This window comes from Manacus candei, unplaced genomic scaffold, assembly GCF_025592945.1.
Source record: "Manacus candei isolate 608988 ecotype Guabito, Panama unplaced genomic scaffold, ASM2559294v1 h1tg000051l, whole genome shotgun sequence".
NCBI lineage: Eukaryota > Metazoa > Chordata > Aves > Passeriformes > Pipridae > Manacus > Manacus candei.
In genome coordinates, this window is record NW_026138099.1 from 3,399,702 (window position 1) to 3,426,942 (window position 27,241).

A 27,241-nucleotide genomic window follows, 5' to 3' on the forward strand; every position below is an offset into this window, starting at 1 on the left:
GAGGAGGGCGAGGGCAGACCGGGGGACGCGCGGAGCGTAGGACGCGGGGATGGCAGGACGCGGGGATGGCAGGACGCGGGGATGGCAGGACGCGGGGATGGCAGGACGGGGGGATGGCAGGACGCGGGGATGGCAGGACGCGGGGATGGCAGGACGCGGGGATGGCAGGACGCGGGGATGGCAGGACGCGGGGATGACAGGACGCGGGGATGGCAGGACGCGGGGATGACAGGACGCGGGGATGACAGGACGCGGGGGTGACAGGACGGGGGGATGGCAGGACGCGGGGATGACAGGACGCGGGGGTGACAGGACGGGGGGATGACAGGACGCGCGCCCCCGCGCCCCGCGGAGCTCCGCGCGGCCCCTGCAGCACGGCCTGACGTCACGGCCCGCGGGGCAGGGCGGGGCGGGGCTGCTCCGCTGCGGAGGGCGCGGGAGGCGCGGAGCCGAGTGGGGCGGCAGCGGTGCTTCTGCTCTGCCGTGCCCTGCCCTGCCCTGCCCTGCTCGCCGCCGCCCGGCCGCCCGGCCCTCCGGCGCCATGGAGGAGTTCCTGCGGCGCGCCCAGTCCAAGCTGGTGAGTCGCGGCGGGGGCAGCGGGCGCGGAACTTCGCCCGACTTGCGGTAACTGTGGCCCCGCGGGTGCTCCCCGAAACTTCTAGGAGAGCTCCAACAGTGCTCTAGTCTCCGCTGGGCTAGTAATGGGGCTAGTGACCTTAGCATCGGCTGGGGTGTGTTTTGGGGATGCGTTATCTTTTCGCACCTTCGCTGCCATCTGGTTATTGCTGAATAATGCTCTGCTGTACGAATATACGAACCCATATCTGGCAGGCACGTAGGGAATGGCAGCATGTCGTTTTGGGATCATTTGCACATTTGTAGAGACTTCCAGATGCATCAAGTTTCATAGTTGAATGGAGGAATAGTTATTTGAGAAGTCGGTGACAGTCTGTTATTTGTGTGGTCTAAATTTCACTAGCAATAGGGCATAAGTTTCCATAAGCAAGACATAAAAAAATAACTGAGAAAAATAGAAAGATTATCAAGGTCCAGCTTCATAATTGTGTCTTATTTGCCATAGGTATTCAACACTGTGTTAGGAATCTCAGATATATATAGGTCCTGTTCTCAAAGGACTTGATGGTCGGGCTGAGCTAAAACCGCAGTGCATTTATTTTTATTACCTTGCCTGATAATCTAGCCCCAAGTAATTAGTGCTCTTTTCCCTCTTATGCGCAGTGCAAACTGGTCTTAGGCCAGCTTGTTTACAATAAAGACGGTTGATTTTCTCTGCAAAACTCAGTTTTATCGAGTTGTTACCTTTCATGTGTATCCTGCGTTCCCGCTAGCTATCCCAGCTCTAAGTGTGTTCAATTATAGGAGTAATAATGGGTTGTAAATAAAATCCCACGGCTGCTAGTTTTGTCCTGTATTTTTGCGTACTTGGAACCTATGTGCTTATGGGGTTCCCTCCCCACCCTTTTGAGATTGCTGTAGATAACTAAATGTGAACTTCGTTGTTGATAATTTAAAGTGTAGGCCCTTCCCAGTTTTGTAGACCCGTTATGAATCTGTGGAGGATGAGCAATCCTAAACCTAAGATGTTCTTTCTTTGACTAACATGGTTCTCTATATGTAATGATTTGTAAAGGATGATTTGTTATACTATCATTTTTTTTGTCATGCAGTGCTGGAAATCAGAGAATTAAATAATTTTTTAGAGGACTGGCAGAATAGAAGAGAAAATTAATTCCTTAATGGCTCCCTTAATATTTAACTGGCAAATGCCGGGGGTAAACATGAAGTATGTCATCCTGGTCACGTGCCAACTAAGTTGCTATACAATGTATTTTTAAGAGTTTATAAAGTATGTCCCTTACTTTTTTGAAGTTTGGTAGCCCTCTTAGAAGATAGTGCATAGTGCAGTTACAAATACTTAGTATGTTTTTTCATCAGCATTTCATGTATTGTGAAATTTGAGCTGGAGATTTGGTTTTGACAAACTTTCTGCTCAAGTACACTGTAGGTGATATTACTTAATAGACATTACTTATGCAATGATAGCGGTTCCCACTAATAAGTACCAAGCATTAAAAACAACTTGATTTTGCCTCTAAAAGCAAGTATTGCATTAATCTTTCTGAATATCTGTTGATTGTCAAAAAGGTGTTGTCTAGAAAACTATTAGTCTGGATATTATATAATATGTAGATAATATTAATTAGATAATTATTAAATAATTAATTGATTAACTGAACACACAAGAGCACAGCCCTTTTAATTCCTGCAATGGGGGTTTTCAAAAAAGTGCAGAATTCTCTTTGTACCTTCTGAATCATTGGAGGGAAAGCCATGTTTTGGAGCATAGTATTGTCGGGGCAAGTGTCTTTCTGACTGTGATGTTTCATTGTGTGGTCATGTCAGCTGAGCATGGCTGGGGAAGAAGCATCTGAGCACTGGTGTATTCAGTTCAAAACAGATCTATAAATCTTATAGGTTGACTTCAATTTGCCAGTTTAGTTTGTACTACAGTAGCCTGAAAATGATAACCCAAAGTAATTCAGGATTTGCATTCTGCTACATGGAGGGTTGATGATGTGTTTTCTGGCTTGGTCAAGCCTATTGTGGGGAATCTTTCTCAGCTGGTCCAAGGTAGCCATAGACTGAGTTGAGGACAAACAACAGGCTATCTTTGTTTTGCCACTGATGGAAGTTAAAGCTGCCCAGGTAAATGGGTTAATGGCTCAGAATGAGCGAGCTGCTGTTTGTTATGCTACTGCAGCTGTGTCTGTGGAAGATGCTAAAACACCTACAGTTGTATCTCAGAGGCCTGATGATGCCAGTCTTACAGTGCTAGTATTTCACAGCTTAGGTAATTTTCTTAGGTTAAACTGATAACAGTGCACTGGTTATATAGTTACTTATTCAGCATGAGTAAAGGAAAATTTTCTTTACTCATGAGCAATAGCTCCAGAAGAACAATTGCTCCAGACGGTGCAGGAGAACCTATTACTGCAAGTGCTTCGTCATTCGTTTGGGTCTGGATCCAGCCACAACATTATTCAAGGCTGTTTTTCTACATGGAGGAAATTATAGCCTCAGAGTGTGCTGCACAAAGGACATGCACTTTTTTTTTGTTTTCTAAGACTCTTGTATTATGTACCTTCATTGATTGTTACAGAGGAAAATTCTCTGCCTATTATCTATTAATAATAAAGTCTCCACTAAACTATTCTTTCTTAAAGAACAATGAATTTTGCTTTTGTGGCTTGTCCTGTAGTGGTAAAACATACTCAGCAATCTTCACTAACAATCTTTAAAATCGTTACATGTAATCCATGTAAAACCAAGGAAGGAAAGTGTTACAAGGCAAAACATGATAGAATGTAAAAGATGCCCTACTGACATTTTTTTGATGTGTATGGTTCAGTCCTGCAGGTTTTGCCCCATTTTTTTCTTAAGTCTAGTAATAATGTGAGAATAGGTGAGATTACATGAGGCCAAAGGTGCTTCTAAACCAGCGTTCTGTCTTGTCTAGTGGGGGTTTCTAAGCCATAGAATACACAGGCCCGCTGAACAAGTGCTGAAACCTTGGTTCAAAATGTATAGCTCAACTACTATGTTAGCCACAGCTAGAACCATCTTCCACATATTTGGCTATGTTATGTGTTTGTTTTTTTGTGCTTTGCCTTCAACAAAATCCCAGAGGACAGCGTGAGAGACATCCGCATACGGCGCAAGTAGGTGATTGATTTTCTGTACCTGGTGGCAGAGCTCAAGGAAGAAGTGGAGAGGCTAAGAAGCTTTAGGGAGAGTGAAAGGGAAATAGACTGGTGGAGTCATACCCTTTCAACCCCAAAAGAAGTCCAGGAGGAGACGGTGAAGCCCTGCCCCTCCTGCCATCAGGCAGATGGAGCAAACCAAGTAGGTGGGGAGGAATGGAACCTCCTGATCAGAGAGGTAAAGGAATCTCCTCCTGACCTCCATCACCTCCCATGATAACCTTAAAAAGCAGGTATGAGGCCCTGGACCCGGAGAGCCAGGCAGAGGGCAGTCAAGAAGAGGATCTGTCTGGAGGGTTTTCTGGTTGCACCCCGTCTACCAGACGGATTACAACCACAGCTATAAAGAAAAAAAGAAGGGTAATTGTAGTTGGTGACTCCCTTCTGAGGGGAACTGAGGGCCCTATGTGCCGAATGGGCCCATCCCACAGGGAGGTCTGCTGCCTTCCTGGGGCCCAGGTGAGGGCTCTTAGTAGGAGACTCCCTGAGCTAATCCGGCCCTGTGATTATTATCCACTGCTGATGGTCCAGGCTGGCAGCAGCATATTAATGAAAGACGTGGCAGGGTAATTGAAAAGGACTTCAAGGCACTGGGTTGATTAGTTAATGGGACAGGAGCACAGGTTTTGTTTGCCTCAGTTCCTGCAGTAGCAGGGATGAATGAGGAGAAGGAAAACCCATGTTATCAATAGATGGCTAAAGGGTTAGTGCCACTGGCAGAATTTTGGTTTTTTTGACCATGGGGCAAATTCTATGGTACCAAGCCTGCCAGAGTCAGATGGGCTTCATCTGTCTAGCAAGGGCAAAAGGACTCTAGCCCCTAAGTTGGTGGGACTGATCAGGAGGGCTTTAAACTAGGTTTGAAGGGGGAAGGAGTTGAAACCAGGCTCTCCAGAGATGAGCCTGGAGGTGGAAAGCCAGAGTGAGAAGTGAAATCAGCAGCCCAGCTCAAGTGCATGTACACCAATGCACACAGCATGGGTAACAAACAAGAGGAGCTGGAAGCCATCGTGCAGCAGGAAAGCTGTGCTGTAGTCACCATCACGGAAACGTGGTGGGATGACTCACATGACTGGAGTGCTGCCATTGGTGGCTGTGAGCTCTTCAGAAGGGACAGGCCAGGTGGGAATGGTGGCTCTATATGTTAGAGAGTCTCTTGACTATGGAACTTGAATTCAGTAACAATAAGGTTGAGTTCATGTGGATCAGAATCAGGGGGAAGGCCAACAAGGTGACATCCTGGTGGGAGTCTGTTACAGACCACCCAACCAGGATGATGAGGGTGATGAATTATTCTGCAAGCAGCTGGTGGATATCTCAAAATTGCCAGCCCTTATTCTTGTGGGTGACTTTTAACCTGCTGGATGTCTGCTGGAAACTCAACACAGCAGAGAAGAGGCAGTCCAGAAGATTCCTAGAGTGTATAGAGGATAATTTCCTGCTCCAGCTGGTAAATGAACCTACCAGGGGTGGGGTCCTCTTAGACCTGTTGTTCACAAATAGAGAGGGGCTGGTGGGAGATGTGGTGGTCAGAGGCTGTCTGGGGCACAGTGGCCATGAAATAATAGTTTTCAATGCTCAGGGATGCAAGAAGGGCCCTCAATAAAACTTCTGCCCTGGACTTCTGGAGGACAGATTTCGGCCTACTCAGAAGACTGGTTCAGAGGGTACCTGGGGAAACAGCCCCTGAAAACAAAGGGGTCCAGGAGGGATGGACATGCTTCAAGAAGCAATTCTTGGATGCACAGGAGCAGGCTGTCCCAGTGTGCCAAAAGATGACCTGTTGGGGAAGATGACCAGTCTGGCTGAACAGGGAGATTTTGAAGAAAATTAGGGTAAAAAAGAGAGCGTACTGACTATGGAAAAAAGGGCTGGTTACTCATGAAGAGTTTAGGAATACAGTTAGGTCATGTAGAAAGAAAATTAGAGAGACAAAGGCACATTTTGAACTCAATCTAGCCACTTCTGTTAGGGGTAACAAGAAGTGCTTCTACAAATACATCAGTAGCAAAAGGAGGGGCAAGGAAGAAAACCTCCATTCTGGACATGAGGAGGAACATAGTCACCAAAGATGAGGAAAAGGCTGAGGTACTTGAAACCTTCTTTGCCTCAGTTTTCAACAGTAAGACAGGTTGTCCTCAGAACAACTGGCCTCTGGAGCTCGCAGACAGAGACAGGAAGCTGAATAGCCCCCCTGTTATCCGGGAGGGAACAGTTAATGACCTGCTGAGCCACCTGGATCCTCACAAGTCTATGGGACCAGATGAGATCCACCTAAGGGTGATGGGGGAGCTGGTTGAAGAGCTTGCCAAGCCATTCTCCATCATCTACCAACAGTCCTGGCTCACTGGGGAGATCCCAGATGATTGGAAGTTGGCGAATGTCACGTCTATCCACAAAAAGGGCTGCAAGGATGATCCAGGAAACTACAGGCCTGACCTCAGTGCCTGGCAAGGTTATGGAGTAGATAATTTTAAGTGCAATTACACAACACCTACAGGATGGACAAGGGATCAGACTCAGACAGCACAGGTTTAGAAAGAGCAGGTTCTGTTTGACCAACTTGACCCACCTGTTGGATGAGGGGAAGGCTGTGGATGTGGTCTACCTGGACTTCAGCAAAGCCTTTGACACTGTCTCCCACACCATACTCCTGAAAAAACTGGCAGCCCACGGCTTGGACAGGGGCACTCTGTGCTGGGTTAGGAACTGGCTGGAGGGCCGGGCCCAGAGAGTGGTGCTGAATGGGGCTGCATCCAGTGGTGTCCTCCAGGGATCAGTGTTGGGCCCAGTCCTCTTTAACATCTTTATTGATGATCTGGATGAGGGCATTGAGTGTACCATTAGCAAATTTGCAGATGACACCAAGCTGGGGGGGGAGTGTTGATCTGCTAGAAGGCAGGAGCACTCTGCAGAGAGACCTGGACATGCTGGAGAGATGGTCTGATTCCAATGGGATGAGGTTCAACAAGGTCAAATGCTGGGTCCTGCACTTTGGCCACAACAACCCCCTGCAGTGCTACAGGCTGGGCACAGAGTGGCTGGAGAGCAGCCAGGCAGAAAGGGACCTGGGAGTTTGGATTGACAGGAAGCTGAACATGAGCCAGCAGTGTGCCCAGGTGGCCAAGAAGGCCAATGGCATCCTGGCCTGGATCAGGAACAGTGTGGTCAGCAGATTCAAGGAAGTGATTCTTCCCCTCTGCTCAGTGCTGGTGAGGCCACACCTGTAGAACTGTGTCCTGTTCTGGGCCCCTCAGTTCAGGAAGGATATTGAGGGGCTGGAGCAGGTCCAGAGAAGAGCAACAAGGCTGGTGAAGGGACTGGAGCACAAGTCCTATGAGGAGAGGCTGAGGGAGCTGGGGCTGTTTAGTCTGGAGAAGAGGAGGCTCAGGGGAGACCTCATCACTCTCTACAACTCCCTGAAAGGAGGTTGTAGTCAGGTGGGGGTTGGTCTCTTTTCCCAGGCAACCAGCAGTAGGAGAAGAGGGCATGGTCTTAAGCTGTGCCAGGGGAGGTTTATGTTGGATATTCGGAAGAAATTTCTTACAGAGAGAGTAATCAGACATTGGAAGGGGCTGCCTAGGGTGGATTCTCCATCCCTGGAGGTTTTTAAGATGAGACTGTATGTGGCACTTAGTGCCACGGTCTATAACCATGGTGGTAGCAGATCAAGGGTTGGACTTGATGATCTTAGAGGTCTTTTCTAACCCTCTTGATTCTATGATTCTATGATTTACAGTTTTGTCAGGTGCTCTGTCTGAGTGGGCCAGTATCCCTGTTTGGTTGCTTTAAATTGTCTGACAATTTTAGTGTGTCTTCCACAATTCTTCTATCTGAATATTTTTTTCTTCGTTTTCTTTCTTTAGTTAAATATTACCATACCCTCCTTGTCTTCTCTGACATTTCCAAGCTAAGGTTTTCTATTGCTCCTTCATACATGAGCATAATTCTATCACTCTGCTCATTCTTGTGGCCTCTCTCTGAAGATTTTATAATTCTATTAACCCTTTGAAAGTCGTGGAACCCAGAACTGCCTGTCAGATTTAAGTTATGACAGCATAAGAGACTGACAGTAGTATAACAACATCTTATTTTTTTCCATTTTTTTTAAGAGTTCTTGCTGTTGTACTTACTCTGTTTTACTGTCAGAAAGCAGTTTTCTGATGCTTTTGAAGTATCCGGTAAAACGAATACAAGATGTTTTCTCTGTGTAGTACCCATTTTAAAGCTCATCTGACAGTCTACAGTACCTCAATACACTTAAAAAAGGGACAGTCTACACTTCCCTAGTCTACACTTCTTGGCCCTTGTTTCTGTTTACTGTTTTATGACCTAGTCCCTCAGTGCTGTGAGTCCTTTCTGCAGTTCTTGTAGCCAGTTTTAGATTTGACTCTTCTAAATAATCTGGTATTGTCTGCAGCTTTTTTCACCTTATTATTTGCCTGTGTGTCCAACTGGAAGTAATATTATTTATTATTTATGGATGTGAGGTACAGCACATATCCCAGCACATATCCTCGTGGAGAATCCTTCATTGTTATTTTATCATTGTAAAAGCTGACCATTTGTTCCTGTACTTTTTTTCTTAATTTTAATTGTGTCCTATGTCATGAGAACATTGCACCCCTTTTTTCATTAGTGATTTAGTTTCTTTACTAGCCTCTAGACTTTTCAATAATGTTTTTGAAGACTCAAATACAATGCATTGACTTGCTTGTCCTTCTCTGCAAGTTTGTTGAATTATTCAAGAATGAAATCTAAACAATTTTGTACAAAAATGTCATACTTCACAAACACTGGCTGTATATTATGTTACTGATCTCTCTGGATTACACTCTTTCAGGTGCAGCTAAGCTCTCAGGTTGGAGAGAGTGACTGATCAGTCAATACATAATTTTGTATAATTTTTTAGGAAAATAAATCAAATGTTTAAGTCTTCAGTGGTGTAACTTCAGAATGATTATCAGACTGATTATCAAAAGGTTAGTCAATTAAATAGAGAACTAAACATTCAGAAAGTATTTTTTTAGTAATTCTCTCTTGTGAAATACTGTGTACTACAGGAGGTAGTTTGGTATTTTTCAAGTAATCTCATGTTCTTCAGGCTGTTGCAGTGAAGCTGAATGACTGTGAGAAGTTAAATCAAGGGAGTCTCCCAAGAAAGTAGCTGTAGGAATAAAAAAAGAAAAAAAAAATCAAAATTCCCCCATGAGATGCTGAGACCAAGGGCTGCCAGACTGTGCTTTTCCCCTGACTTTAGGTCTGTGCTTAATGGAGAGCCTAATGCTTTGTATGCTGGCTTCAGGGAAATCAGAAAGAACAGAATTAGCCCTGGGAAGGGCTTAATGCGTAGATAATACTGATCCACATATTACAGAAAACTACTTCAAACTAATAATTGAAAGATGGTCCTCCTCCTGCAGAGAATAGCAGATTAGGTGGGGAGATGATCTTTCTAAATGCTGTGTCATCTTTAGCAGTTAACAGCATTTGGAAAAAAGAACCCAAACTCTCTAAAACTTGAGTTCTTTTAATCCCTTGCTGATATAAGTAAAGAGACTATAATTCTAGGCCAGTGTTAAGCCTGACAGGATAACACACTGGACAAATGGGGAGTTAAGCCCCTAGAAAGGGAAATACTGTACTGCATGACTGGACATTTTCGAGACTGAGGGGGAAGCCCTCCACCAGGGAGATGCCCTTGAGAATAGTAAAAAAGGCCTTCAAGGCATTGGTTCGATAGATACAAAAAATGAATGTTGTGTTTGTTTCTGAGGCAAAGAAGTTCAAAGAACAGTTAGTAGTGATGGCATGACATGAGTAGATTTATGTGATCACAGTTTTAAAACAAGTCAAGTCACTTAGATAATTATTCATATTGCCTTTTATTCTCCTGTCTGGAGTTTTCTTATCAGTGATAGGCAGTGGTTGCTTTGAAAATAATATTTGATTTAGCTGGAATAAAGTTGTGGCTTTATGGGAAGTGAGAGATGTTACAGAAGCAAAGCAGAAGTTATTTTCCAGAAATTGCTAAACTCTCCAAGCCAAGGAGAAAAAAAGCTTTCAAGCACTAAGACAAGGAATCAAGTCTTACCCTCTCATGTATCTTCTTTGTATTAATCCAGCAGCACACAGGGGACTTGACTCCACTTAGCAGGGCACTTACAGTATGTACAGAAATAAAGAGTATGAGTAATGATATTGACTTCAGTTGGAAAACTCACGTGTAAATTGTACATACACCTAGAAATGTTGTAGAATCAGTCTTAGAGCTGATAAACCTTTTGTTAATTAAATCTGTCAGAAGAAACCATGCAGTGTGAACTACAGAGTCAGCATTCATTAGTAATGTGGAAAAAAAGTGTAAACATTGCACCAATATAATTTTGAGGTAAATATTTAACCAAAGAATAGTTGTGAAACATGCTGAGCAGTTACACTGCTATTACAGGGCTTACAGAGTTGAGCAAAATGATTAGAAAAATTTTTTGTGAAATTCTGTTGAAGAGTAATGCCAAATATACATTCAATATGTGGAAGAAAAACAGAGAGCATGAAATAGGAAGAAGGAGATAGATGCAGGGTCCACTTCAATGCAAATAAGACATGCATGAATGGTGAAAGATGTCTTAAAAATGCAATTTGGAGATACAGTCTTCATATCCCATAGGGAGACAGTAGTAGACATTTATATGTTTATGCACACACACACACACACACACACACACACACATATATCTTTATTAGGTAAAGTTATGTCCCGTATACTTTCTCTCTCTGTTTTTCATCATTGTTGTACAGTTTAAAGTGGAATACTTCTGTCTCTTATGGGTACCATATAACTATAAGTATTTCTTAACTGGAGGAAGGATTCAGCGAATCATAGCAAAATTATTTGAAGATTTGACTTCCAAGAAAAATAAAAATGAACTAAATATAAAACTTGATTAAATTACTGCTGCACTGAGACATGAGAGCAGTCTGGATCTATGGGGTTACTAAAAGCAATGCAAAGAAAGGAAGGAATCATTCATTCATCTACATAGATATAAATAAATAATTGCAAAACAATTAATAAAGAAAATATTTCCTGAAAATGGGGTCTTTTAGCTAGGAAGGAAGTTTCCCAAGGAAGGAGAGGAAGCCTCTCCATATAAGGAAACCAAAATAAAACCTGAATTGGATGAACATATGTAAAACTACTTTAAAAAGCAATCTGTAGTTGTAAGGAAAATATTTAATAACCTTAAGGATTTAATAACCTCATACAGTTCCACTAAAGCCATACAGACTACAAACATGTAGCAGAAGCTGAGAATTAAAATGCTTCCCCCTCCCGAATTTTCATCATTTTGGAGGACAGAAATAGCATTTTTAAACAATAACCTGCATACCTTGCCTTTCATCAGTCTCTGGTGCAATGATATTTTTTCCTTTTTCAAAAAAAAAAAAAAAAGGGTGTAAACAGAGGAGTAAAGCACACATTTGTACATTTTCCATTGGGGGAGGTGAAGCACATCATATTAAGCATGATTAAGCCAAATTCTATCCCGATTAACTTTTGGGGTGTTGAATCATTGCATATGTAGCTGACATACTTTGTACATTGTTCTACATAGAAATAAATTCAATAAGCATTTCAGTGCGGTATAGTAGGGTATTTACTAAGATATCACACTATCCATACTATTACTTAAGTGTGGCCGGAATTCTGTTGTGCTAGATTATATACTACATTAAAAAATCTGTTCAATGCCTGTCTTGAAGAGTCCATTAAGTAAGCTGAAAAACATAGTGGAGGAAGCAGATAAATCCAAAGTAGTAGTATAGTGGTAATAGGTAGGTGTGGTAACATTTATATTTCCTAACCTGTTTGTTAGAATTTTGGCTATTGCCTTAAAATCAGGAGCCAGAAAAGACTCTCCAGGCAAATTTAATAGAGATTAGATAAGAGCAGCTCTTTAATGAAGGCCTTCAGGAGCAAGGAGTATGAATGGTGCACGCCCCCCATGTCCACAATTTATGGTCCTATCCGAGAACCACCTGCCCCCAGATCTGCCCCCCAGGCACGCCTCCATGGAAGTTGGGTTGGAGGTCGAGGTCCTAAGACCCCTTTCTTCCTCATCTTCCTCTTCTTCACAGCACGTATTGTTTTTGGAGGCTTCAAGTTTCCAGGCTTGAAGGTTGCTTTGACTATGATGGTATCTTGTTGTTCAGGCCTGGGGTGCAAATGTCCTCAAACAGCATGAAGGCCTGCCTTGAAAAGAAGTCTAAACAAGCTTAAAGAATTTAGAAAATTTGATATGAAATGGGGGAAAGGGTTTGGTGAGTGTTTGACTATAATTCTAAAGTGTGACAGACTATACAGCTACATTAAAACCTACAAAAAGCTAAACTTCCTAAAAATTCAAAGGCATCATGGCAAAGGGCAGTTTTGAGTAGGAGTAACATAAAACGGAAGATACTGAGGGCTGGAAATGTCTTTGAGTATAGGGGCAACATCAGAGGAAATGAGATGATCTAATTACCCTTTCCATTTCTCTGCTATCGACTGGCTGGAGATAAAAGTTAGCATTTCATTATTGAATAGGAAATGATAGACTAAGCAGAGAAAGATTTGAAAATGTTTTAAAATGTAGTTTAGGCATTCTCTTTCATGTGTTGGAGCAAGAAGAGCTGGAAGAGAGAGGTCTGTATGGGCAGAGACAAGATGGCTGAGTCAGAGCCAAAGGCTAGGGCGAGGCTTCCCACAGCATGGTTGTGGAAGCTGCCATGTTACTTCTGCTGAAGCTAAATAACTTTTATGTGATTAAAACATCACATCAGGCAATGATAGACAGAGTGTTAGCTGTGAGGTGAGAGTAAATAGGAAAAGTTGGTGAGCTAAACAAGCCCTCAGGACTTTGCAATAGGCAAGATGTGTGTGTCTAAACTGAATGTGATGCCAAGATTACGGGCTGGATCTGCATGTAGGATAGTTTTGTTAATCCCTATGTATCTGTTATATATGTTTCTGTGAGAGGTATAATAAAAGGAGAGGGAGTAAAACCTCAGCTTTAGCCATACTGAGTTGGACTGTATAAAGTGTTTATGCTGGGGAGGTGTGGAATAGGTGTGGGATTTTACTGGGGAAAGGGCAGGACTGGAACAGCATGGAAGTCCCATTTGCCAGCCTGGAGTCCTGAGGGAGATGAGGCTTCAAGTTTAACTGACTTCATAACATTCCTGTTACATCCTTTTTCTCCAGAAGGGAGCATGGTGCCATCAACAGTAAGACCAATCACAGTCCTTAATAACTGGAATGATACCACTTGTTCTAATGAGATATGAATATATTGCAGCACAGTAAGAACAGAAGACGGACAGTGAAAAGGTTAGGAACATTTCAGAAAATGGTGATGTCTGGATGACGTCAGAGAGTTCTCCTTCCTTGTTTACTTTATTGTTTGACAGTAACTGAATAATGTGTAGTAGGCCTAATAGACCTAATGCATTGGCCCAGTTCCATCTTGCACAGTCATAATCTGCTTCGGTACCTTCCCCTCTAGCTTGAATTCATTAGTCTTAAGACTTCTTATTAAAAGTTCTGTCTAGAGCACAGTGAGATTTTGCCATGTACCTGAAATGATTTACCCGGTTTGTCCTATTTAAGAAATTTTGATTTTGCTGCATTTTGATAGCAATAATTGTGTGCCTGTCTGTTTGTAATTGGAACAGTTTTGATTTTGATTTAGTCTTCTGTGTGGAAGTGACTCTATATACAGTCTCTGTTGCTAAATAACTAAAGTAGCTACTAAAGTAGCCTTTCACTGAGTGACACACCATCAGGCTGCAGTGACATTTTCCTTTATGATTAATCTTATTGTGCTGCACTGTGATACAGAGCATAAGAATTATCATTCTTAATAAATACTTTCTTGCACTTGTACAAATAGTGATTAAAAAATCCTGATCAAAGATGAATTGTTAGGGAAGAAGAAAATTCTAAATTGTTTCTTCAGCTACTACTATACTTTTAAAACTTGTAGAAATATGTGGAGACTTAGAATCTGGAGCGCTGACAGAGGCAGGCATATTCTGCTTGGTGGTAAACTTTTAAATACTTGGAGGGCCAGTCCTAAATATAGACAGTTGGCAAATAATCAGTAGATTGATTCAGCAGCCTTTCTTTGACTTATTAAGTGTTTTAATATTCAGTCAAAGTCATTTGCAGGCCTGGCTATATAACAGCCGAGTCAGATGCAGTGCAGTGATAGTTTAACTTGCTGGAAAAGTTAACTACTATTTTTTGACAATGCCTGTATGCAGTCTGTGTAAGTTTCATATATGTTTACTTAGTTTAAATCTGTTTCAGCTGTATCCTGGGCTGTCACATTACTTAGAAGAACAAGTGGCTTTATGTGATGCACCTGTATATCGTGTCTGTAAGAGGATGTTTAGGTCTACATGAAATCATGGAAGTGTTAGCCTGCCAGGTTCCTGCCTGTTTTTTACACATGTGTGAATAGCCTTATAAAGTTAAAACACCAGATATGATTTCAACCCCACTGTTTCACTTCTAGCCTCTCTTTGTTTTTGGATTTGGTTCTGTATTTCTTCAATTATTTTTTTTGCTTTTTTATTTGAACAAGCATGAAAATGGCAATTACTTATTGAATTGAAATAACTGTAGTGCAGAAAAGAAATTTTTCCCTTTTTGCACAGGTGGACTTAGACGTTCTTTCTCTTGACTTATTCGAAATAGTAGGTGTGGTAATGTTTTGACTAGCAAAAATACTGTAATTCAAGTTTACCTTAATTACAATTTACCTTAATTACAAAAATACTGTAATCAAGTTACAATCTGGATTACAGATTGGTTTTTTCTTCAAAATTAATTAATCATTAAATTTGTGAGGCATTTATAGCCTGAATCATATCACTAAGGCATAGTCGGTGTAAGAGATTATATACTTCTTCCCTACCACCCCAAAGGGAAATTTTTGCATTTGTGATATGATGGAACTGTAGAGGCTAATGATAGATAAAGTGTGCAGTTGCTGCAACCAGATTTAAAATTATGCATCTTGGCTATTTTTTACATAAAATTTGTTTTGTATATGAAAGGAAGAGGTGTGGGATGGTTTTGTACAATTCTTTGTTCTCTGCATGTTCTGAGAGGCTAACTATATAAACTTATATCAAAACAGTTCCATGCTACAATGTGGAGTTGCTTCCCTCCCTTGAAAATTTGATGCACTCTAGAACTTCAGCACTGACAGTCTTAAGAGTAAGCGAAGGCAGTGGCTGCATTTATTCAAGTGGCAGAGCAATGCGTTAAAGCCTTCATTCCATGGATGAGAGAGTGGTGCAGATTGGAATTCTAGTCTTTCATCTCCAGAGACAAGGACTTATATCCTGTTTTACATCACATGTGAAAATGAGTTAAGTGATCTAATCTTAGCAGCTATTTGCTCACCTCTTGAAGTTTTCAACTGTCAGCTTTTAAACAGTGGAAGAGGGATTTCTGGGGCTGGGTCTGAGGTATTTTGGTTGATCTGTTTTGCAAAGTTTGTACAACAGTTGTTTCATAGTATGAGCCTGTCTCAATATCAAAGTGTTGAGCCTTCATTTAAAACAAACAAACAAACAAACAAACTAGCCATTAACACATACCCCTCATACCCCCTCGCCCCTGACCAGTTACAGTCTCATGGTCTGAAAAGATAATTTGTTTACGTATTTTCTAGTAAAACAAAAGTTACAGTTGATAGAGAAAATGAACTGATCTAAAGAAATATTTTTAGTTAAGTTTAGGTAAGTATGAAGACTAGGAACTCTGACTGGAAATGATGAGATTTTCTGGAAAATAGAACAAGTTAAAGTATATAGTTTATTTTTGTGGAAACAGTTTACATGCTACTTCTGTGTTCTGTATCTCTATTGATATAAAATAATCTGAATGTGTCTCTTTAGCAAATTGTCTATGATGGCAGAAACCACTGCATGAGAAAACTTCAAGGCTCACTATTGATTTTTTTCCCCCCAAGCCTCTTGTAGAACTTATTTGAGATTTTATTGTCAAATGCCTTGCAACCTTTCTATTAGGTTGGGAATTAAAGTTCTGTTCTGTGTGTTAAAGTAGTGAAACTACAGATTAATGCCAATGTTCTTAGCATTAGTTTGTGTTTATACTGAGAAAAACAGAAGAGAGTGCTTCCAGTGTGCTAAAATGGAACATTAAATATAAAAATGCTCTCTTTTAATGCAAACAGCAATAAGGAGATGACCTTACCTTCTTGTGTCCTTTTCTCCACAACTTTGTAGCTTAAAGACAGGGCAGTAACAAGATCTTTATATATTTATTTTATTTTATTTTATTTTTCTCTCTCCCTTTTTCTTCTTTCTTCTCTCTCTCCTTTCCATGCAGTCCATTACTCAATAGGCAGAGCCATGATATTGTCATATGGCTTTTAGGAGTAAGGGTGTACAAAAAAGTACAGTCTCCTAGTAAATTTCAGCGGTTTGAGAGCACTGTAATATAAGTACTTTGTGGTTCTTCATCAGTGCTTGTGATATTGTAGTTTGTCACTTCCATCTGTGCCAACCAATGAGGTACAGATTTGTTCTTTTGAGCATCTTATGATTGTTTATGAACTGCCATTTTCTATTCTACTTTACAACATGCTCTCCTTTGCTAGATAACCAGAGGGATCATCCTGTCTGCTTCTGAGGTTGTTTCTCTTTGTATTTTGTTGTGCTGGAAAATAAGCATGGATGCTAAACAAGATGTGAAAGACATTCTACATCTTTCTAGACTCATTCATTTACATGTGTCCTCCATTGTTGCCTGAGTGCTTAATCACTTACCTTTTGAGCTAGTGAGAATTTAAGTCTTCACATATTTTGAATTTCCAGACTCTAGATCAGTGCTGTTTGATGATGTTGTGGAGAAAGCAACGTAGTTAGTTGCCATGTTATGTAGTGATTAGAATCTAGCTGCTTCTCTTACAACCTCATCATAATTACAAATATTGAGTTAGCAGCAGTCTGTAGGAGCAGAATCTGCTCTTTGCTCCCATAAATCAGAATTGGCTATACTTATATATTTTATATCATTTGAACTGCAGTACAGTAGCAGAAATTACAGCTGGAGTAGTAATCTGACATGTTCTGTGCAATCTGAAAACATGAAAGGTAACATAATAGGTTGCATTCCTGGCATTGTAAGGTGTAAGCATCTCTCTCAAATGCATGAAAGTCTGTCACAGCCTTATTTATTGCATTGTGAGAATGTAGGACTTGCTTTAACATACAGGGTTGAATTTTAACATTTCCTGAGTGACTATATAGATCCTTTAGGAATCTATAGGGGAAAAAAAAAAAGAGGCAAAGCAGAAGAAACTAGAAGGGAGCTGTTAACACTGAATGTAGCTGTCCAACCTGGCATCCTAGCCTTACCAGTTTTCACTTAATCCATACTATTAAATTACCACTTTCACCTAGTTCACTTGCTTATGCACTCACACTTTCTGTCACTTGCACACACAGAGAGAAGCACAAACCTTAGGGAGTCTGCATGTAGAAATTGTTGAGACAGGCAAGAAAATTCCTAAGGTGGCAAGCGTTGAGACCTTATTGCATAAGACTGGTCCAGTTGGAATCTTTCATGGGTATCAGAAGTACTATCCTCTTGCGTAAATTTGCACCTCTAAAGAAAGAGGAAACTAGGCTTTCCTTATGCCCATATTGCATGGGCATAAGATTTTGTCTTTCTGGCAAACACTGTTAAAAAAATAAGGTACTCTTAATACTCTGTTTTCACATTGATTTGAAGGAGAAATTTGAAGGCCTTGAGGGCAAGACTTCCAAGGAATGTCTGAGGTCACTTGGTTTGCTCAGCCTGGGAGAAGAGAAGGCTAAAGAGAGACCTCGAGGGGGCAGTGGAAGGGGAGCTGCTGATCTTTCTCTGGTGAGCAGTGATAGGACATAAGGTAATGGAACAAATCTGCATCAGAGGAAGTTCAAATTGGACATTAGAAAAGGTTCTTCACTGGGAGAGAGAGTGGTCAGTCACTGGAACAGGCTCCTCAGGGAAATGGTAACAGCATCAAGCCTTTCAGGGTTCAAGGAGAGTGTGGATGATGCTCTGAGTCATCTGGTTTAGTGTTAGGTAAGTCCTACAAGGATCAGAGAGTTGGGCTTGATGATCCCTATGAATACGTTCCAATTTGAGATATTCAAGGATTCTATAATTCTGTAAAATATGAAGAGCTTTTAATTCTTCCTTTGAAACAAGAAGAAATACAGTAAACAATTTTCCTCAAGCTTTTCTACAAAATCTAAAATGGATCTGTTTTCTATGTGGTCGTTGTTTGACATACTCTTGCAGGTATTTTCATTGTCATTTTCGTTGTCATTTTAAAGGAAGGACAGGATAAGCTCTATCAGTCCAAGATTTCAGCAGAATACACAGCTGCTGTAGACAGAATATGTGACTGGATGTCACCGACACTGTACATAGCTACAGCTGAAAGACCATTTATCTTCATATTAAAAAGATTTAGCCCTTGCAATAGACTGTTGTGACAGTCCAGAGAAGCCAAGGAGTGGCATGTTTTCTAATTCGAATATGCCTGGATTTTTTTTTTTTTTTTGGAAGAGTAACCCTTCACTGCTGAATATTTAGGAAGTGCCCAATTTATGTGATAATTTGATGTGAATTAGATGTGCATGTTGTCTGCACTGGGAGTTAGAAACCACTTCCGTAATAAGAAAAATGAACAGAAGTCTGTAGGAGTAGCTAACACACAGGGCAAAGGAATTTTCTTGGGCTTTCTGCATCTTTACAGAAATACTTGGGTACTTGCGAGCCCCATGCTATTCCTGGCATTAATACTGAGTGCTATTTTGAACAAGATTATGGTGTGAAACATTTAATTTATGAATAAATTGCTGGAAATCATAGAACCTTATTTGACATGATTGCTGAGTAAGACAGGGTCCAGGCCAGGGACTGAGAATCATACATACACACACAGCCTCTCCTCACCCCCCTAACAAACAGAAACCAAACAAATAAAAAACCCCCCACCAAACCAAACACGCAAAACCCCAGTAAAAATACCCCACAAAAAGAAACACCAGCCAACCAAAAAATCCCCCAACAAATCAAAATCTCAAGAGAAAAGTGAAAATAGAGTGATAATATTTTTTTAATGCAGAAGTGTCCTATTTAGTTCCAGGTTCTGTCAAAAGTCTAAATAAACTTGCAAACTTGACCTGAGTCTTGACAACTTCTGTTTTCTCTACACTTACATTATTTGTCTGCAATGTTTAATTACTATTGTTAGAGAGATACTAATTTCAGCGGCTCAGCTTTACGTAATTCCAAATGTTTCTGAGGGACTTTAATGTACATAAATCAACAAGCATAAAATTTAAAATAGCTCAAACCCAATGAGCTTTAGTAACTAGGTCTTTTTCCCGTTAAGCAAACACGTGCCACGGTCCAAGGGGGGCTGGGGCCGTGACACAGCACGGATGGACAAGGTAGAGGCGCAAATGGAACGCTTCTTTGAGGCGTGCCGGGGTTTTATGAGTTCAGGCGGGGAAAGGGCTACAACATGGGGTGGAGCATGAGACAGACAAACGGGGGAACAAATCGGGGTAGGGAACAGGCAAAGGGGGAGGAACATGGGAGGAACCGGGGAAGGAAAGGGCGAATGGGAACTGTCTCCTCTCTGCAGCTTCTTCAGCCTATCAGAGAGGGAGCAGGGAGGCAGGGAGCAGGCAAACTCCTGGCAAGCCTGGGCGTGCCCAGGCTGTGCACTGTGTAGTGTGGATACAATGCAATACACATATCTGAAACCACGTAATAACGGTAAAGTCCATATAATAAAGTCCTGTCAATTGCTGTATGTCTTTCTCCACGCCTGGAACCTCTTCCCATCATGAATCTTGCTCCTTCACAAACACCTATATAAATTTGATAGTTGTATGGGAGGCCAGAGAGCAGTGTTAATCTAGGGAACCAAATGTCAGTTGAAAATAGTGGGGTGTTTCCAGTCACAGAGAGATGGGTTTTCCCTTCCCTATCCTCTATGGTGCTCATAGCTTCTGCTGCTAAATCGTCTGTGGGAAGAAAGTTTTTTTCTCTTCTTTCTGAAGAAGGCCATGTTAAACCACAGTGTTATTTCTGTTTCTGACAGGGCAGTCTGTCATCCAGCACCTAATACTAAAGTTGTCTAGTCTCTTTCTCTTAAAACACATCTCTTGGAAGTGCATCTTTTGAAGTGTCCCAGAAGGAGAGAATCAACAGGTCTGATTTTAGCTCCTTATCATCTGCTATTTAATTAAAAATCCTGGAATTGGACTTGCTATCAGTGGGAAGAAAAAGGAAGACACAGAACATCAGTGCAATATGATTTTTGAAGCTTATGATAATCTCTAAGGTAAATGTACTCAGTAAGTCAGCTGTGAGACCTGTTTTGTCCGTGTCCTCTGACCCACACAGCTGCTATACCAGGAAACCAGCAGAAGGGTGGGAATGGAGTTGGGCCTAACTAGTTCTAGGTAGGCAGTCCGGGTAGTGAGGGGCATTGGAGCAATGATGCAAAGGACTGACCATATAACCTTTGAGGTGGGGATGGAAACCAAGTTAGGTTTTGACTTATTGTTAAGTACAGCTATCACTTTATGTCACATTAATTGATTTCACAGAATAATTGTCAGCAGAGCAAGAACTGCAGATTTCTTGCTAATGTTATCTTAAGCATGTTGCTCAGCCTAAATGCATCATGATATACCCTTCATAACAAAACAGCTAATTTAAGTCATGCATTTTGTTAAAATGTATGTGTGTTGCTATCTGTATATCTTACAGACTGGTTTTAAAGAAAAAAGTTAAATAAAATTAAAACTTTTTATTTTTATCCTAATTGTGGCACTAACAAGCATAATTATTAGCATTCCTGTCCCCCAAATTGTTGGACATCATTACAATGTAAGGTTGGTCTTTAAATTACAGGAATGCAATATTCATGTGATTTCAGCAAGTGCATATGGATCTCCTCTGACAGGCATTGCACTCTATTTTTATAAGTAGATCTCATTCTCAAAATTTGCTTCTCATAGTCATCTGTATAATAGATGACTCAAATCACAAAGCCTCTGTGGCTTTGTATAAATTTAAACGTCTTACTCATCATGGCTGGACTTCACGAACGAAGATTTGGGAAGGGCTCTACCCACGTTTGTTGCAAGCGCATTGCTGACTGAAAAGGCCAATACGAGACAGGCATGCCTGGTTGCAGAAGGCACAGCAGAAAGTCTCCTTAGGTGGTATATTCTGCAAGGCACGATTCTTTCTACATTGTCTTTTCTCCTCAAGGGTGATCCTGCGTGCTTTCTCAAAAGCATCAGCAGCGTTACAGATGGTGTGTCTCCAGGCCTCCTGATTGGAGGCCAGAGTAGAGCAGTTATGGTGGTCAATATGGCCAAGGCTGAGATGTTGTTTCAGGGAGTCCTTGTATCTCCTCTTCGGGGCTCCTCTCTTGTGGCAACCAGTGGCAAGTTCACCATAAAGCAAGATCTTAGGGAGGAGGTGGTCCTTCATCCTGGAGACTTGCCCTGCCCAACACAGCTGTGTTCTCAGCAACATGACCTCAATACTTGTGACTGCTGCTTGTTCTAGAACAGATGTATTGGTCACATAATCTGACCAGTGGATGTTTAGGATTGTACGGAGACAGCATTGATGGAAGCGTTCCAGGAGTCGTAGATGGCGGCAGTAGATGACCCATGATTCGGATCCATATAAGAGAGTAGACAACACAATGGCTCTGTAAACACTGATCTTTGTGTTTTTCTTCAAGTGTTTATTTCGCCAAACTCTTTTATGAAGCTTTCCAAAAGCACTGTATGCCTTTGCTAACCTGTTGTCTATCTCCCCGTCAATCTTACCATCCGAGGAGATGAGGCTACCTAGGTAATTAAACTGCTGGACTGATTTGAGCTCTGATTGGCCAATGGTGATGTGGAGATGATGGGGGACTTCCTGAGGGGCAGGTTGATGGAGAACTTCTGTCTTCTTTAGACTGACTTCCAACCCAAAAAGCTCAGCAGCGTCTGCAAAGCAGGATGTTAAATGCTGCAGAGCTGCTTCTGTGTGGGCAACAAGGGCAGCGTCATCAGCATAAAGCAGCTCCTGGACAAGATGGTTTAAGGTCTTGGTGTGGGCCTTCAGTCGCCTTAGGTTGAAAACGTCTTACTAATAACATTTGAATAATCATGCAGTGGAAAATCTCAAATCTCTCTTAAGTCAGTATGTTTTTTTTTAAGACATTATGTGCTTTTTTTATTCAGGAGTGGCAAGTATATGTTGGTGCTTATACATATAAACTCTATCTACAGCTAGAGATTAAATGTTCAAATATGACTGTGTATAATTATGTTGCCATTATACCATATCCTCTTTGAGTGATCCTAAGAGAAATTATTGTTCTACTTAGCTGCTAAAAGAAAGGAAAGAATTACTCTGTGTTTATTTTTAACAGACTTTCCTAATTCCATTAACGCTGAACACATACCCTTTCAACAGCATCACAAGGCCAGTACATGCTTCCCATATAAGGGAAAGAAAACTACGCAGTTTTTCCTTTTATTCTTTCAGTGATAAATGCTTGTATTACACAAAATGCTGTGTAGTGGTTCTCTGATCTGTTGAGATTTATGCAATTAACTAAGCAGAAATAATAAACTAAAGAAATATCAAATTGAGAACAGAGAGTGACCTTACACTGAAAAACTATGACGTCCAAGTTTCTAATGTTACTACTGTTCCTGTGGTAACAGGTGTTAGTCTGGATGCTTGGTCAGTATCTCCAAGGGCAGTGAATCCCTTCAACACCTTGAACTTGTTGAGGATACAGAGAAATTTTAGTTCATGTGTTGCAGCATTCTCATAATTGGAGACACAAGAATTGTCTTATTGGCACATAACGCTTGTCCATGTGGTGTGGAGGAAGTTGTGTTGCTAGTTGCCAAGGTAGGGTTGAATTACAATTCTAGATGCCCTACCAGTGTTCTCAGACTTTACCAGTAGGAAAGTGTGGATCTGGCTGCTGTGATCAGCCTTCTGCATTAGATATTTTGGCTTGTATATGTCCTTTTTATTTACTTCGATTTGGGGTTTTTTTACTGGTTTTTGTTGGTTGGTTGAGGTCACCCCCAGAGATTTAGGACCTAGGAAATATCTTGTGCTCTCGGATTTTTTTTTCCCTCAGAATCAGAATTTAAACAAACTTAGAGCTCTGTGGTTTAGTGGAAGTAACTCAAAGTAAGCAGATTTTCTTTACTAGCTTACATATCTCTCCTTACCGTTGTACTCTTTGTTCTTAACTAGAGCAGGCATAGAAGTCAATGAACATTGCTTTTCCTAACAGTATGCTCTTCAGTTGGAAACCAAGACCTTTACTACTGGGGAAAATCTAGCAAGTCCCTGTGTGGGGGAAGGCACAGTTACCTGTGTTTTACGTAGATTAAAAATACATCATAGCATGTTCAATATAGAACGAGAAGATATTGAAAGGTAAAGTTGAAATGTTAATGTAATTTGTTGTAACCGTATCTTTTTCTAAAGTATTTCTTGTCTTTTGAATTAGCTACGACAGCAGATTTGGCAGGGATGATGAATCACCCATTTTGGTGTTGAGAGGATTCAGCAAAACTGTCATTGAGGAAGATATCTTAATCAGTCATTAGTGTCTCCTCATATGTGACTTTGTCAATTTATATCTACTGTTTCCTTCTGCTTAATAAAATTTGAAATAATACATTGTGAAAACTTTAATCAAAATGAATGAAACTGAGCCAAAGCTGAAATGAAAAAATCTCTGCTAGTTGTGTTTGTTGCTTCTCTATTGTTAGTGCTTACTATTTTTTTAATTGAAATTAATGTGATACCTTTAAAGAAATTGTTTTATAATACAAACAGTGCTTGAATTTACTTTGTTATTACACTTTAAATATTTTGTCTAATGTTTTCCGCACTTTTAAGGCAATAGTTGATATGCTTGCCATAAAGGTAATTTTAATACTTTATACTCTCTAATTCTATGGTTCATCTTTCTATAACGTATCTTTTATGAGATGATATTGAACTACCTTGATAGATAAAAGTCTGTGTGCAATCAATAGGCTTTACCATTACTGAAGTTTTCATCTCCATTCAAGGTGGGGTGTTTTTAGTAGCTAGTGACAATCTGGTTATAATTCTGTATGAGACAGAGGTGTTTATTGTATTGTATTTCTTGACAGATCTTGGCTGTGCTGTAACGTTACTTGATGACCAACAGGATTAACACAATTAGTTCCCTCTTTTTTTTCTGTACCAGTTGTTCAAGTGCATTAAATTAAACATGGCTTGGTTACACATATATTCCATGTCAAGACAAAGTAATGTGAAATGGAGTTGTGCATCAGAGGGATAATAATAATCATCATTATAAATATTGTTTGCAGCATCATCATCTGTATGTCAGTTCAAGGTGTCATTGGCATTATGCAGGAGTAATAATGCAGGAGTCTTACCCAAAATATGTAACCTCTGGGTTCTTAATCTTTTTGGTAATCTCTCTAATGAGCCCTGTGGTGCTTTGTGGGGCTTTAACTACTGCAGTGCTGAACTGTGAAATACAAGGAGGAATGGGAAATGCAAATTTGAGCATTTTTCCTCCTACAGTCTTTTCCAGCTTACCTCAGGGATCAGGTAATCATGATTCCACCTCCTGATAACTTTTTGCTTTAAAGTGATATTTCTTCCAGTTCTTTTACTGTTTTTACATTGTCAATTGCACTGGATGAATACAAGGACTAGATTCAGTGTTTTCCATGATGCACTGCATTTTTGGAGAAAAACATCTAAGTCCCTGCTCAAACTTAATTTTTCCCCTGAAAGAATCTTATATCCAGCAGTATTTTAAATATTTTCCCAGAAACCCAAATACTCCATTTCAGTTTCCTACCCTTTTCTCACTGAATATTAAAATAGGCAGTTTTTTCAATAAATTAGGAGTAGTGTTGCATTTCTTCAAATAGGAGTATTTGTGGATTTTTTGTTTTTACAGGAGTATGTTTTACCTGTTGTATCTCATTAGAAGGAAAACTAACATCAGCACAGCAAAAATGAATGTTTTAGATTGCTATTGTATATTGCCTTTCAGCACACTTTAATTAAAGTGACATTTGTTTGTCCTATAATATCACCATTCCCTAATTGATGTACTGAGCAAGCACCATGGTGACAAGATAAGTTGCTTTGTTTTGTTCCATATGCCTGTGCTCCAAATTTTCCATAGTTTTAATTGGTTCCCTGCAGAATAATATTTACAAGCATATGGTATGGAAAATGCTGACTGCATTTGTTATCATATATTTTAGTGTATTGGTGGCACTAGATCACTAAGCCTTTAAATGTGATTATGAGGTTATTTAATGCAGTCAATAGTGTGCTTAAAACACAGCAAAAATCTGCAGTGAGCCAAATGGTATCAAGAAAATATGTTTGAATGCCTTCTTGATACTTCAAGGATAGATGGGGAAGCCTGATTCAGAAAAGGTTTTGGTTAATGTTTATGCTGAAACATACTTTGTGACCTGAGAGCAATTTAGAAAGCTCTGTGGAGTCTTCTTGCCATCATAAGAGGAAGATGTGTAGGAACGTGGACTGCAGAGGCAAAATACATGATATGTCTAGATTACTGACTTCTGAAGAAATACACTGGCATTAGCTGATGAAATGGAATGCAGCATCAGCCCTTAAATTTCATGTGTTTTACTTTGGAGACATTGGCACTACATTTTTGCACTGGTTCTGCTGTGGCAAAAGACAGACAATCCAACAGGAAGCATGAGTGATTGAGAAGATCCCACCAGTGTGTGTTAAGGTCCGAGTTCAACAATATTGGCATAGGTGTTGGGTTATGCCTTTTTGATTGTGCTGGAGGGGAGATATGTCATGGTGGAGAACGGCTGAATTGAATTTTTTGCTGAGGCAAATTGACCAAGGTGGTTTCACACTGTTCCAAGAAGTACTCAGTGGGTCATTGTATTAATGACCTGTTTGGATTTCATGAACAGACTGGATAGTCAGACACAGCCCAAATGATCAGAGAAAGAGGATTACTCCATATGTGGAGACTTCTGATGTATGGATTATATCCTTTGCATATGTGTTCAAGAGGTAACATATTTCCTCTGTCTCCAGCCTGAACCCAGCCTAACATACTAAATAAACTACTTCCAAATTTCTATTGCTTTAGTACCATCTACGTAAAAAAGAGTATTAGACGTTAAAGCTATGTGATTTTATTAGACATACACTGAAATCATATGCATGTTAAAAGTAATACTGGAATGTAATTATGGATTTTCTCTTGCTCATATGCAATATGTTTATGGCTCTGATACTAGTATTACGGTGAGGGCAATTCAGAGATCTGAATGGTATAGATGTAACTAATTACTGTATGAGTAAAAAGGCAGTGCCTTCTCATAATGAAGTGTATGTTTCTCTTCTCATAACATCCAAAATAAAAAACAAGGATTGGTTTTGTAAAGTCAAGTTTCATTCTGAGTGCATTGTCATTTTACCAACAAGCACAGTATTGCAATTTTTAATCTGTACTCAGCTTTTACAGCAAATCAACCAAACATCTATCCAGCACAAGGACAACAGGAGTAAAACAGTAATAGAATTCTTTCATGGAAGACAAAGCTGCCAAAGATAAGAAAGGAGTTTTTGGGGAATGGTGTTTAGAGCAGGCAGAGCAGTATTGCCTGCTGTACTCTACAGAGGAGTACATGTTAACTGGTTTCTGATTTTTAGTGTGGAAGAAGAAAGAGCAACTAAAATAATACTGAAGTCAAACCCCACCCCCCACCCAACCCAAACAAAAAAAAGATGTCTTGTCTGTATCAATCTTATCAGAGGGTAAGCCATTTTAGAATTATAGTATGATAAAAACTGTTGAACAAGAAAGGCAAAAGTGGAAGTGGCTTTGGCCTCCTGATCATCTCCTCCAGCTATGATTTTCTTGCTCATTCATGATATTTCTGCTGGTCTGTTGGCTCACTTCAGGGTATGGTTTCCTGTTCAGCTTGGTGCCCGTCACCTAAGGGTTACACTGACATAAGAAACATGAAGCTCAACCCCAAGGACTCCTGTACAACACAGTGTTCAAGTGCCTACTGACTCATATTCTCATTTGCCAAGTTGCTTACTTCATTTTAAAGAAGAAGCTAAACTTCTCAAACACTCCAAGGTCAGATGTTAAGTCTGTGAGACGCAGGTAAAGTAACTGCATTATTTGAGTTGCATTCCCTTATCTTCACCAAAACAAACACAGCTTTTTTTCTCCAATAGACTTTCTCTTTGCTCTCTATAATTCATTCAGCTCTGCAGTGTATGATGTCGGGGT

At 40.6% G+C, this 27,241-nt stretch overlaps 1 protein-coding gene across 8 annotated transcripts in view; it reads left to right on the forward strand.

The window, feature by feature from the left end:
• Window positions 1-208: 208 nt before the first annotated feature.
• The window catches only part of PRUNE2 (prune homolog 2 with BCH domain), a 170,896-nt gene continuing 143,863 nt past the window's right edge, over window positions 209-27,241 (forward strand). For 4 of the 8 annotated variants that reach the window (XM_051801317.1, XM_051801316.1, XM_051801312.1 and 1 more), the window contains exon 1: window positions 218-577. In XM_051801317.1, coding sequence (XP_051657277.1) covers window positions 542-577 — 36 coding nt within the window. In that variant the 5' untranslated portion in view covers window positions 218-541. Of the gene's footprint in view, window positions 578-27,241 lie in introns of all 8 variants that reach the window. The other 4 variants (XM_051801311.1, XM_051801314.1, XM_051801319.1 and 1 more) reach the window with 3 other exon arrangements.